General features: G+C 37.9%; 1 protein-coding gene across 1 annotated transcript in view; it reads right to left on the reverse strand.

Moving 5' to 3' along the window:
• Positions 1–14,232, reverse strand: part of LOC149822518 (protein ENHANCED DISEASE RESISTANCE 2-like) — a 173,510-nt gene that overhangs the window by 137,352 nt on the left and 21,926 nt on the right. Inside the window, exon 6 of the mRNA XM_089981603.1 lies at positions 3,976–4,079. Coding sequence (XP_089837729.1) covers positions 3,976–4,079 — 104 coding nt within the window. The remainder of the gene's footprint in view (positions 1–3,975; positions 4,080–14,232) is intronic.

A 14,232-nucleotide genomic window follows, 5' to 3' on the forward strand; every position in this document is an offset into this window, starting at 1 on the left:
ATTTGTGAGTTTTTGTGTGTGCACATTTGGTGTTTGTGTTCTTGGCTCTAGTAGTCACTCTTAAAGAGTGACTTTTTGCCCTATTGGTGCTTCCGCCTCTTTTCATTACATGTATATCCTCACAGAGAATCTACCACTCTAGCCGGGTACCTGGTCTTGATCATACACGCCCTCGCAGATAATCCTTTGGAGATTAGGTCCTCGACAGACACCCTACTCGATGATACACGCATCTATACAATCGACTGCTCCGAACAGTTGACCACTCTTGGGGTCAGTAGCCACAATATGGGCACAAGCATGTATATTAGCATACGCATCGTATCACTTCACATAGAAGCATATATTCCTCCGCATCGTATTTTTGCCACAAGGAATATTGCAATCCTCAAATAGGCCCTTAAAGCATGCGTAAACGACACATGAGAACGCGCAGATATGGCAATCCAGTTGATTCTATGGGCGAAGAGTAACTAACTCTACCCGTCAGCCAAACAAAACAACTGAATAAGACAAGCACTCATAACAATGCTCGTAAAACATATAATTACCATAAAATGGCTCAGTCCATCAAAAAGAAATTAAATTAATCGTAAGGCATAAACCATTGCAGCACAAGCCATTCATAAGCAATCATACGGCAGCAATTATATCACAATATTTAAGTAGCTTATAAGACAAGCGGCCACATCAATCCTAGTTGCCACCAGTTTGTAGATTACGAGTTGTATGCAATCACATCAATCATAAGAGATGCAAGCCAAGAAGTGCTACGCTACAATAAGCACCAAAACAGTTCGACCAAGGGATAAAGCAAGTCAGATGCTAATATGTAGCAATTAGCATAATGCTATTATTATAAGCATTTAACTAGTATGAGAAGCTCCTTATTACTCCGCAAAGAACTACGTAAGCAGTTTAACCAACTAGAGTAACACCTTGACAGGCGTGCACAGCTCAACGAGTAGCATACTAAACTATCGAGCAAGCAAGCGAATTAGTAGTGTAAGCGAATCCGTAGTGCAAGCGAAGCAGTAGTGCAAGTGAATTCGTAGTGCAAGCGAATCCGTAGTGCAAGTGAATCTCACAACCCAACGACCAGTGTGAACAGACTTTATGTTTCGATAATTACTAGCCTGCGGGTACGCGCAGTAAAAACGTAGAACCAACTGAGACTACTTTCGGCGTCTGTTATTCTATGTATTTTCAATAACCCGAATAGCTAGTTGAGTTCGCTCCAAAGGGACGGCTTTAGCCGAGAGAGGATACCCCAAAGGAGGTTGTGCCACGGATGCATCCAACTTCTGCAAAAGTGTTGAGCTAACTAATCTAGCCCCTTTCCCCTAACTCCAATGACTGGGGAGGCCGGATCAAATGCCCGTAGGGTGGTTGTTAACAACCTGTCCATTGGAGTTTGTACTGCTCTGTCCTCTCTCTTGACAGACACATAGAAGCGAAAAGGTATGTTAGGGGTTGCTTAACTAACGACCCATCATATATTGTGGTCTTTAAACTACTCGAGCATCTTGCTTGTGAAGGCGAATGTGAGGCCATTTATGTGATTACAGCATTTTACATTTATCGTTGTTCGAGGTCGCACGACCGTCTCATCCGATCATCGCAATACTAGACGTGTCGTGCACGACTATAAGTACTCTAGGATAAAGGGGGTATAGCTCCGCAATAGAAGCCTCAACAGGAGTGTTTCGCAAAGATCTAAAGTTTATCAACTTTACTTTATTTTTTGAAACAGCAGTACCTTGTGCTAACATTATGCATGTGATTATCTCGAATCACATCCGCTATCGGGGTATCTACATGTCTTGCATGACTCGATACCGGCCTCGATAGACGGGATACGGGTTTCTCAACAGAACACCCGCTAAGAAGTTCGCTCGAACCCCCAATTCGGGATCACCCGGGATAAGTCAAAAAGGCGAGCAGAACCAGTCAGTCACATCCTTCCGAATGCTTCGATTTGGAGCAGTCTTTGATGCTTTTGCGCAGCTCCCTAAAATCTCAAGTCGACTCTGCAGGACTGCACACACGAAGAACCAGGATCCTTGCGAGGTATCCCTTTCCTTAGATGAGGATATGTCGCTCGCTCCCGACTGAATTCTTGTCGTCAGAGGGAGAGTGGTAAATACCCCTTGCATCCTCCACGAGGATGCCTTTAAGGCATACGCAAAGAGCAAGAACTTGCACATCATCTGCAATAGCAAGGCAATACTAACACATATGCAAAAACAAGAGCCTAGGCGCAAAGCGCGACGGCAAAGTAAAGGCGGTAAGCAGAAGTGCAACGCAAACCCTCGGCACAACACGCAGCGGCAAGTAAAGGAACTCTAAGCAGGAGTGCAATCGCAAAACCTTTGCGTGATGCACGACGGCAAAGTAAAGGGCAAGGATCGTGAAACCACGTGCTTAAGTTAAATGCGTACTCGTATAAATATATATATATATATATATATATATATTTATATATATATATATATTTATATATATATATATATATATATTTATTTATTTATTTATTTATTTAATGGTCCATTTTTAGTTAATTGAACTTAATTCAATTGTCCAAGTCTTCTGTGCAATCTTCCCCTACCTTTGAGAGTTGCAAGCTTGTTGTCGTCCGCGGATGTACGCGATTGGCAGCTCGGGTCGCGGAGCGCGAGCGGAATCCGTCGCACGAGCTGAGGCTGCCTGAAGGAGGGGGTCTTCGATGGGGTTGCTCGGCAACGCAGAGGCCGACGAGGAGGGTCGCAGGTGGCTGTGCTCGGCAACGCAGAGGAGCGAGATAGGAGTCGGAGGAGACGAGAGAGACCGAGAGGCAGTGAGGGGGGGGGTCGTATTTGAAACCCCCTGCCTTGTTTTCTAAAGAAGGCCCAAGGGAGGCGGTGCCTCAATTGGGTCCGGGTCGGGTCCGGATCCGACCCGAATCCAAGCCAAAAAAAAGTATTTTTTCCCCGTTTATTACACCATCCCATTCATTCTCCAACCAGAAAAAATGACTTTCAAGTTTCAATGCTTAGAATACTGACTAGTATTATCAATATCGTATTGTACCGTACGATACGATACGCTGTATTGGTGTATCGGTGGACGAACCAATACGACACAACACCTGTATCATATATACTACAATAATCGTACCGATATGGTACGTATTGCACGATAAATGGGTGTTATAATTGATAGATTAGGATGCTTCTTATTTTTCGTTGTTACGTAATATACAACTTTGATATCAAACATTCTTTCTTGTGAGTTGTGACTTTTGTTAAATGTTTGTTAGTAGTGTTATCAGATTTCGAACATTTTACTAGTCCATGATTATGTTTAGTTACTCATAATGCATATATTCATGTTCTTTTTTTTATTGCATTCTATGAGTTTTTATGAACTTTTTAAAATTTTGGTGATTTTTTTCTTTTCTTGTAATTTTTCTGATTTTTTGTTATTTTTAGTTCGAGTTTATTCCTGTATCTTACGATATGATACAGTATGATACACCCATATTTCAGGCTCATACAATCCGGTTCCGATACAGTAATTACAACATTGCTACTGACCACATCATCTTGATGAATAAATTTTAGGATTGCCATTGATAAATCATATTTGGTTTAAAAGGCCTCATTGCAAGCATTAGCACTCATTTAGGATATGCTAGAGACCCATCTTCATTCCGATTATGCAAATCGGACTGTCATTACTACATTCACAAGCATCAACATCAACTCACATACATGTATCGCACAGATGTTATTAAAAGCTTGTAGAAACAAGAGCTTGTTGCAGTTACCCTGCAGGACTCATGAAACATTGCTTTAAGAGAATATGTCCCAGAACATTTTAGTATCTCAAAACTTCAAGAAACCTTCTCAGATAAAACAGAGAATCCTCAGTCAAGCTACATTTCTGAATAAGACTAGCTCATCAAAGTATAAGAATGTATAAATGGCTACTTACTGACTCTCACGATCTGATGAAGAAGCAGTTCTCTCATCATCATGAGTCTTAAACTCAAATGAAGAATATGTTTTGTTCCCATTGGCTGCAAGTGAATCCTGATGCTGTAAAAATAAATATATCATCAGAGTAAAAAAAGCAATAAAGAGAAGAACTGCATGCATATGCCAATTCTAAGTGCTTCAACTGATACATGTGGGTATATGCTGTTAAGAGGAAAGAGAAAGGAACAAGAACTGACAAACCAAGTCCAGCTTCTATGTTTGGTAGTCATGGTGTAATATCGTGTATTTTGGTACTTGGCCATTTTTAAATTTTGTCAAAACTGGCTAAGTCTAGGAGGAAAATCGTTTCAGGCTCGATTTTTGGACTGATGTCCTTGAGTCTGGGCTTGTCCCAAGTCTCATCGATAAGGTTGAGGCGAGCCAATCGAAGCTTGAGAGAGTTTTAATTTCGACTTTTAAATTCAAGTGAAATTCGAGTTATTTTTTGGCGAAATTCGAAATTTGATATTCGTGTAATATGTCGTTGGATGCGTCTTGAAATTTTGAGCACAACGATATTTTACTTTCCTGATTTCAAGTTCAGGTTGGCCAAAAAATCGCGTTTTTCTGAAAATTGAGCAGTTTGTGGAACTGGATCGGATGGGATCCAAGGCATATGATCCAAATTATTATGGATTTGGATCTTATTTAAGACCTACTTTAATCTAGATTTAATTCAGATCTTAATCCATTTTCGTTTTGGGTATGGGTTTGGATTTTTGGATCCGGGTCCAGATCCAAATCCAAGCCCCAAGTTTTTCAGCTTTAAATTCAATATGAAGCTTTAATTTGGGGTTTAATAAGGTTAGGGAGCCTTCTGGGTTAATTTGGCTATTTTTTGAAGTTTTTAGATAATTTTAATTAATTAATATTTAATAGTTCATTAATTATATTATATTATATTATATTAATTCCGAATTTTTATTTTAGGGCTGAGTAGGACTTCTTAAAAGAGTTTTTATTCTTGCTTGAGAGAGGTTAAGAGAGAGTTTTAAAAGTTCTAAAAAAAATACCAAATGTGGAAAAGTAACCTTTAAAGAGTTTAAAAAAAAAAGTTGGAAACAAGATGGAGAGAGAGTTCCTTTTTGGAAACTCTCTTAGAGAGGGCTGGAGAAGGGGGGGCGTCACCCCCTCTCCCACGATTTATACAGAAAAAAAAAGAAGGGGAAGAGAAAGAAAGAGGGAAAGAGGAGAGAGAGAGAAAGGGAAGGAGATAAAAGAAAGGAAGAAGTAAGAAGAAGAAGGCATTTCTTCAGCCATCCAACCCCTTTTCCACCATTTTTTTTCTCGTTTCTTTCGATTCACACAAAGGTATCGGTCTCCTCTTTTGAATATAAGTGAGAAATCGAATGCCGGTTCGATTTTATGCAATATCTTGGATGAAATCCATGGGAAAAACGTTTTTATGGCTGATTCCTCAAAAACCCACGGAGGATGATCTATGGATCTTACTCCATGGCTGATTTCCGGTTGTTCTTTCATCTTTTTCATGGAAAAAAAAATCTGTACACGTTATAACAGAATTTCTTTGGCGTAGAAGTGGTTCTTTTAGAAACCGCTTTGATGGATGTTGATTCCCATGAATGGATCTTGATATGGGTGGTTTATATGCATGAAAATATATGCTGGAATCATGTTGTATGCATGAATTTTTCAGAAAAACGTGTGTGTAATGATGTGTTTGCTGAAAACATTGAATACATATGCATTGTGGAATAAGCATACATAAGTGGCTTAATGTTCCTGTTAGACTTATGAACGTGCATATGATTTGATTTGTTTACAGTCATGTGTGAATGTAACCATGTTTAACTCTGCATATTTGAGCCTTAAATCTGTAAACACATGTATGTGCAATCTTGAGAATATTTACAGTGTGTTTCATTATGGAACCTTGCATGATACATGTATAGTTTGTTTTTGAAAAAGAATTTTTCAAGATTATGCTAGTGAGCTTTTTGTTTTAAATATATTTAGTTATTTCCATGACAGCACACGTACAGAGGCGCGGGTTAGACCTGTGTATGGGCTGTCAAGCCCAGCCGACAGGGTTGGCTGGGCTGACTCGGCCAGCCCGGCTTGGCAGGGAGCTACCTGGCCCAGTCTGGCCCTTAGGCAGGACTGGGACAGGGTCCCAGGGTTGACGAGACCCGACCCAGCTGACTAAGGTCGGCTGGGCTTGTTAGGAACCCCAGCCGACTAGGTCGACTGGGTATGAACCCCTTTAGAAAAAACAAAATGAGGGTGCTAGATTCTTGTTTTTACAAAAAAAAAAACATTATATGTTGCCTTTGTAAATTTTCAGATTTTTGCCATTGTGAAGGCTTCAGCTATGTGCATGCTAGAAAGTAATTTTCGCATGCTTATGATTGACTAATTTTGCGTGATCAATATTCAAATGCAATGTTAATTACATGTCTATTTTGTGAGCACGTGCAAATCTGAAATTTAAGATTATGTTACATGTGTATAGTTGCATAAGTAGCGACATGGTTAAGTAAAGAGATTCATGAATGACAGCTTGCATGTGAAGTAAGCATGTGAATTAAAACATGCATTTGTTATGAATAAATGCAGTAAATGAAATCATGCATTGACATGAATTTGGATATTGAGTGAGAGCATGTAATGAATATGTACATCCAATGAAATCATGCATTTGACATGAATGTGTGAATCGAATGAAAACATGCAATGAATGTGAAGTAGTGAACTCATGCACATACACATGCACATGTTTATCATCATTTTATGTGCACCTTTAATTGGTCTACATGAATGTGCATTGTGAAGCATTCAAAAGTAATGCATTGTGGTATGTTATTCATGGTTTTTGCATATGGTGCATCGATGATCAAAATGAATCATCGTAGGCCTGGTGGGCCTCGAACTTTGGTTTGCTCTTTCTTTACTTGTTTATAATGCATCGCAAAAATCACTTTAACATTTTGCATTGTTCTATGCTTTTCCGCGGACGGTAGTCCCGTGATAGTTCTCGCAGGGGAATATGGAGTTTTTGCCTTTGTTTGCATGTTGAATTACAAATTAAAGAAATGGGATAATAATAATCAAATAAAAATAAAAGAATAGTATAATATACGTTTTTAGATCTCTCATCGAAAGAATAAAATCTTAGAGATTCGGTTTTTGGGGACCACGAGGATTAAAAAACTTTGTGTGCACTAATGATTACCCCTGAACCTGATGTTGAAGTTTTTTTTCCTGGCCACGGTTTTAGGGAGAGTCCGCCACTTTACCTGGAAGTAGTGCGTAGACACAACTGTTTTGGTATACCAAGAAAGTGACACTATTGGATGTGGAAGTCCTTAGTGTCCCGACATTAGATGTGGAGGTCTAATATTCCGAAGGTGATTCGATCGAGGGCTATGTTTGAAACTAAATAATAAAATACAACTTGTGTGTTATGTTATCCTAGAAACCCTACTTGACCTCAGAAAATTTTACCCGTTTGGTGTATTCGTGGGCAACGGTAATTAAAAATAGGAACTTAAATTGTATGCATTTAACAGGGACATGCATATGAAAGAAAAACTATAATGAAAGATAGTAATTTACTCATGCATTGCACTGAAGTCATGCTTCCTGATATGCATTAGATCATGCATGTTTATCTGTTCTCTTAACAGTTAAATGTTGGTGAATGCATACATGTTACATGGTTGTATTGCTTAAATAGTGATTCTTGTTATTTATTAAATGTTCTCTTATGCTTAATAATTGTTCTTTATTGCATGAATGTTTAATTGAATTATGTATTTGTCATCATTGCATTTTCTTCTAAGTTATTGCATGAAATCTTGTATGTATTCTTTATGCTCATTTATTTCATTAGAGGTACTTGTACGCAGAATTCCTTGGATTTCTGACACTCTACTGCTGTGGTTTTTCGCAACCGCAGGAGATCAGTAAAGCGACTAGCTTCTGGGAGAGCTACAAGTGTCATACTTTTGCTAGACAATTCACGTAGGGACAGCGTGACTCAGTTTTTCTTTATTTACTTTTATGTCATTTAAATAACTCTGATATGTCTCTTGCAAATATTGTTTAAACACTCTTTCTTTCACAAATAAATAAATAATGAGTTGTTATGGTTTGGGGTGATAAATGTAAAATCCCTTGTGATATGTTTGGTTATCTAATTGAGAGTGGAACTGTAAAGGCCCAGGTCTCTGGGAATATTTTCACAATTGATTTAGAAAAAAATCCACATTTTTAAGGGGTATGAGTTGGGATCGTTAGACATGTAATAACCTCGATTTTTGACAATTATTTGTTTAAATTTATTTAAAAATAATTGGCATTTTTCTAAAGTTGGGCATGGGATCCAAATTTTTGGATCCAAGATCCATAAAGGATCCATATTTATATACGTATAATAACTTATATATATATATATATATATATTTGAAAGAAAAATAACTAAGGATAATACAAATAATATTAAACATAATATATACATGTACATAACCTGTTAATATGTAGACCCGCAAGTGGATCCATTTGGATCCTACTGGTGGATCCACACCGCGAGACCTACGGATCCAAACTGCGGGCAAACCACAGATCCATGCTAGAACTGGGACTCAGACCCATATCCGGGCCATGCCCCGTGGTTAAAAAAAAAAGATCCTTTCAGACCCGGGTCGGATCGGAATCCAACCCGGATCTGTAACCTGCAAGGGACAAAGGGGTCACAGGGAGAGGGTTTCGTTAAGCCCCCTTCTCGCCTCTCGTTAAACATGGAAACCCTTTAGGGTTTCCCCAATCGCCCCCCCCCCCCCCCCCGAGCTCTTTAAGAGCAACGCAGAGGGGAGGGAGGACTCACATCGTCGTCGTCGTCATCTCTCTCTCTCTCTCTGTGTGTGTGTGTGTGTGTGCGCGCGCACGCCGGAGAAAGGGGCTCCGTCGCCGGCAAGTTTCGACTACCGGCTGCCATCGAAGGCCACAGCGAGCACCCTCCTCCACGGTAGTGGAGAGGAGCGACACCAGCCTGCATCTTCCCGCCACAGCAGCCTCCGATCATCGAAAAATCACCGAAAAAGGTACGGTTCTTCTTTAGAATCTGGGTGAGGAATCGAAGATGGGTTCGATTTCGTGTATGGATTCGAGATGAGAATCCATGGAAACCCTTTTAGATGGTTGTTTTTCTTTGTTTTCAAGATCCAATGGGGTCGACCGCAAATCCCTATGTAAAAAGGGGAGGGTAAGGGCTTACGACAATGGAAATCCTAAATCGACTGATTCAGGGATTTCAGGGTCTCCAAGGTGAGGTTAGACGAATTGGGGGTTTCCATCAACCCTAATCCAAAAACCCAAATCTATGATTTAGGGATTTCGGATTTCCACTGTGATGGGGATGTACGATTTTGATTTTCTGCTAAAAGGGGGATGTCTGGTCTCGGATGTCTATTATAAAGGGAGTTTTATTCGATTTGGGGGTTAGATTATATGAAATCAGATCTTTTAATGGACTGTTGTACTATCTATCTGTTACTAGTTTATATCCTGATAAATGTCTGCCAATGTGGCTATAGGGATTGTAGGTAGCCTGTTGTCAATTCAGCGCTTGTACTATTTGATAGTTATTATAAAATCGGATTACCTATGGTTTCATAGACTATTTGCAAATCCGGTTACCGGTTAATGATTGTGTTTAGCATTGGTTGCATGTTGTTCTCGTGTAGCATATTCAGTTTATGTTTTTTTATACATATGATCAAGATGCTCAGGATATTGCCTTTGCTATGATTGTATGTTGTACTGGTTCCCTATAAGATTTTCATATTAAAGTCAGTCTCAGTCCACAACTTGCCCACTTTTGTAGGGCCTATGATTATTTACCTGATTTTATGATTTTAGAAATCATCAGATTTCCTCTTCTGCCTTGGTGACCATTGGACCTAACATAATATAGGCTTCACAATTCTCGTAGTACTATGGGTCAAACAACTTGACAATTTTACCTGTTTATTAAACTAAGTACAAAGTGCAGTGTAGATTCTTTTCAGTTTGAGCATACAATTGTGGTCTTGGACTATTCTTGGTTTGTTTGATTGTTCTTATGGTTATGTTTATAAATTTTAGCTGTTGTGTTATGATTGAGATAAGTTATTGTAGCATAGGAAGTTTGTTAAGGGTTCTGACAAAAGCCAAACACACGTATAACTTCCTGCCACACACACACGATTGGATAAATATATATATATATAGTTGCTATAACGCAGGATGGGACATCTTATTAGAATATGGAGTATGGATTGGATATGGATCCGATAAATGATCCATATCCAATCACGTGTTTTGTTTCCTTTGTATTATAATATAACATGTGTTACTAATGAGGGGCATTTTTGTCCTTGTAAAAGGTTATTGTAACCCTATTAAGACTAATGTAGCATTACTGCAGCTTCTAGGTCAAGAGTGGCTGCCGATTCCCAAATATCGAGTTCTCTCTTTTCTCTCTCTCTCCCCTCTCTCTCTCTCTCACCGATTCCTTGATTCTTTTAGGAATTCTTTCACATCTTGCCCAATGGGCAATATGAGTTGATTAACTGATACTGATTTTTGAGGCTGTTAACTTAGGTGCAATGGAAATAAAGTTGTGGAGAGACTTTGGGTTTTTGGCATAGGTAAGTGTCTAAGCATGTACAATCCTGCATAAATGTTTTCATGTACTTATGAATGAATGCATGTATGTTAAGTGATCACATGAAAACAATTTCATATGGATGGTGAACACATGCATATGACTGTGGTAGCTCATTAGTATGAATGAATGTGCATTTGGAATCATGTTGAAATCATTGCATACATTGCAAGTTATGGTTTTTGCATACGATGCACCGATGGCCTAATTGGACCATCATCGGCCTGGAGAGCCGTGGGTTTGTTTTCTTTTCACATATGTTTTTTACTGCATCACTTAAACCACATAAGTTGGTATGGTATACTAATACACTGTTCCTGTGGTTTTCACGGGTTGGAGTCCCGTAAGGGTTCCCGCAAGGGAGGGTGCGGGTTTTCACTTTACTTTTGCATATGTTGTTGCACACTTAAAGAATTGAGGTAAATTAAAAACATAATAAAGAACAGTGTAATATATGTTCTGGGATCTTCCATCTGGAGAATGAAAATCTTAGAGATACGGTCTTGGTGAGACTGCGAGGATACAAAAACTTTGTATGCTGAAATTTTGTCTCATGAACCCGATATTGAGGTTCTTTATCCTGGCAATGGTTTTAGGGAGAGTCCGTCATTTTACCTGGGGGTGGTGTGTTTGTTACAGCTGTGATTGTTTTTTGTACCAAGGAAGTGGCACATGTGAGTGTGGGGTGTCCCTTGTGTCTCCGACATTAGATGTGGAGGTCTAATGTTCCGAAGGTGATTTGGTCGAGGGCTAAGTTTGGAACCCAGTAATAAACTACAAATTGTGTGCTAAGCTACCCTGGGAACCTAACTTAACCTCGGGGATTGTAAATGCTTGGTGTATCCGTGGGCAATGGTAATTAAAAAGAGGAACCTAAAGTTGTATGCATTTAATAGGGCATGCATATGGAAAAAAAAAATGGAACTTAAAGGTAAGATAATAAAATGATTCATGCATCGAAAAGAAATCATGCATTTTCCTGTCTGCACTAGATCATGCATATTTGAATTGTTCTCTAAATCATGATATGATGGTAGGTATATGTTATTTACTTCTTAAAGGCACTTGCTAACAGACTTGGTTACTTAGTTCTTGCTATATGCTACTAATTTATTGTTTCTTCCTGCTTAGCATATGTAACTGTTACATGTATGATTACTTAAATGCTGCAAATTGTTATATTTGCACTCACTCAAATTATTACATGAAATCTTATCCATGTTCTTTGTCTCACCTGGTTTCTTTAGAAGTAGTTGTGCTCAGAATTTCGGTTTTGACACCCTACTTTGTTGGTTTTTCACAGAAAATTGTGAGCAGTGAAGTTGGACTGGCTACTGGGAATGGATAAGAGTCATACTTGGATCTTGACAATTTCAGCAGGGGACAGAGTGGCTCTTTCTTTTATTTCAGTTCTTCTTGCTTTTTCAATTGTTGCTTTATTTTCAGTCGAATAAAACATTGTCTCTGAAATTTACTTTTATTCATAAATAAAGATATTGTTTTGGTTCTTATGGATGATGGTTGTAAGTTCGTTTGTGGTGTTTGGCTATCCAGTAGGAATTAGAACTGTGAGGACCCCGGGTCTCTGGTAAGTTTTCCGTAACTCTTAGAAAAAAAAATATTCCGCATTTTCAAAGGGTATTAGTTGGGGTCGTTACAACACATGGTCACATTCCAACCAATTAATAATGAATCTAACATGCCAATTCTAAGTGTTTCAACTGACACAAGTGGGCAGGTTACTAAAAACTATATGGAGTATATATTTATTGTTGCTCGATAAAGACATAATCCCATATACAATGGATATGAAATATGAAAACATAAGGTGTTAATTAAACATAAACTGCTAAAGTGGTCGATCAAATTTGAAGTCAGACTATTAAGACCTAATAGCATGCAATTGATGCCAATGGCCATCCAAGGGCATAAATTTCCACAATTTCAAAGATCTTCCTAAGTGATCTTTCTAAGATCTATCTAAAAGACTTTCTTTAAGCCTCATTTGTTTAATGCAATTTGCATGGGAAAGTGCTGAGCTGGCAATCTTGATGTAAACTTTTCCCACCATGAATGAAACAAACATCAAATCATCATGGCGGGAAAGTGTGATGTTGGCACAAGTGGGCAGTTTTTTGCACCATCTAAAACCTTTCATACCTTCCCCCCATGAAAGCTTTCACATGGGAAGGCTGAGCTGGCAGGATTTTTTGGAAATCCATGCCCATTCCCATGAAAATCCTTTTCTTTAAATGGGAATGAAACAAATGAGGCCTTAAATCATAGTCCTCATAGTCCCAAAATTAACAATTACTTAATCATTCTAAAGATATTTGCTGAGTTCATTTATTTATTTGAGATATCTTAAGTTCAAAACTTCAAATGCTGTCACAATATATATATAGAAACATGATTTCCCAACGGAGTTGTAGAGTTGGAAAGATAAGGGAGACAGATGCTTCCTTGCACTAGCAAATGTGGTCACTTCTTTCGTAGCATTCCTCAGTGGGGGCTTGATCTTTAGGTTTTACTCTGTTACAAACTTACTAAAATACTCTATGGCTGAGAACAATTTTATGTTTCAAATATTTCTCATAAAAAAATTGATGGAACCTTTTGTTTAAAAGATGACAGATGACACATGGTTTTGGTTCTTCCTTTTCCTGAAAAGAATTTTCTTAAAAGAAAAGAAAAGGTGCAGAGAATGGTAGAAGTGGCAACGGGAAAGAAAGTAATCTGGTAGAAACTTTCCATCGTACAAAGCCAATGAGAATTTAAGATTTAGTATAACTCTGGAAATTACTTTTGCATAAAATCATTGTTAAAAATTAATTTTACTAAAAGCACTTGGGAAATTAAGAGCACTGGATGACATTTACTTTCCTTAGTTAATTATAATTAAAAAAGACTCTCTCCTTAATTTTACTAAAAGCACTTGGGCATTTAAGAGCATTGGATGACATTTACTTTAATTAATTATAATTAAACAAGTCTATCTCTCTCTTGTTAAAATTTGTATATATATATATATATATGTATAATATAATGAATATATATATATAATATAATGAATATATATATATATATATTTGTAATAAGTAATGCCTATCAAGGCCATTTTAGTCTTTTTACTTTTCGTATATAGGTTTGTCCTATAAGGACAGTTTTGTATTTATTTTTGTTTTTTATATTTTTTGTAATTGCCTTGGTTTTGAGGGGCTCTATTAGTTAGGTTCTTTTTGGACTAGTCAATAGAGCTGTTGGAACAGTCCAACAACTCATCTCTATCGAGACTACCTCTTGTGTATATAGGTGTAAAAACCCTCGTTTGATTCTAATGTTTTTCCTAAGCATTCTATTCAATAAATATGATATTTTTTATGTTCTTGTATTATTGTTTTGACTCTTTGAAGTTTTGTATGTGCATTTTGTGCTTGTGTAGTGCTTTAATGCTTTTGTTTTTGTTCTTTATTGGACTTGTAATAGTGTTTGTGCACATTGTATTTTTTTTCACATGTTTCATTACATGGTATCGGAGCCAAGAAA

The sequence above is a fragment of the Nuphar pumila genome, chromosome 11 (genome assembly GCF_984573655.1).
Source record: "Nuphar pumila chromosome 11, dmNupPumi1.hap1.1, whole genome shotgun sequence".
Lineage (NCBI taxonomy): Eukaryota > Viridiplantae > Streptophyta > Magnoliopsida > Nymphaeales > Nymphaeaceae > Nuphar > Nuphar pumila.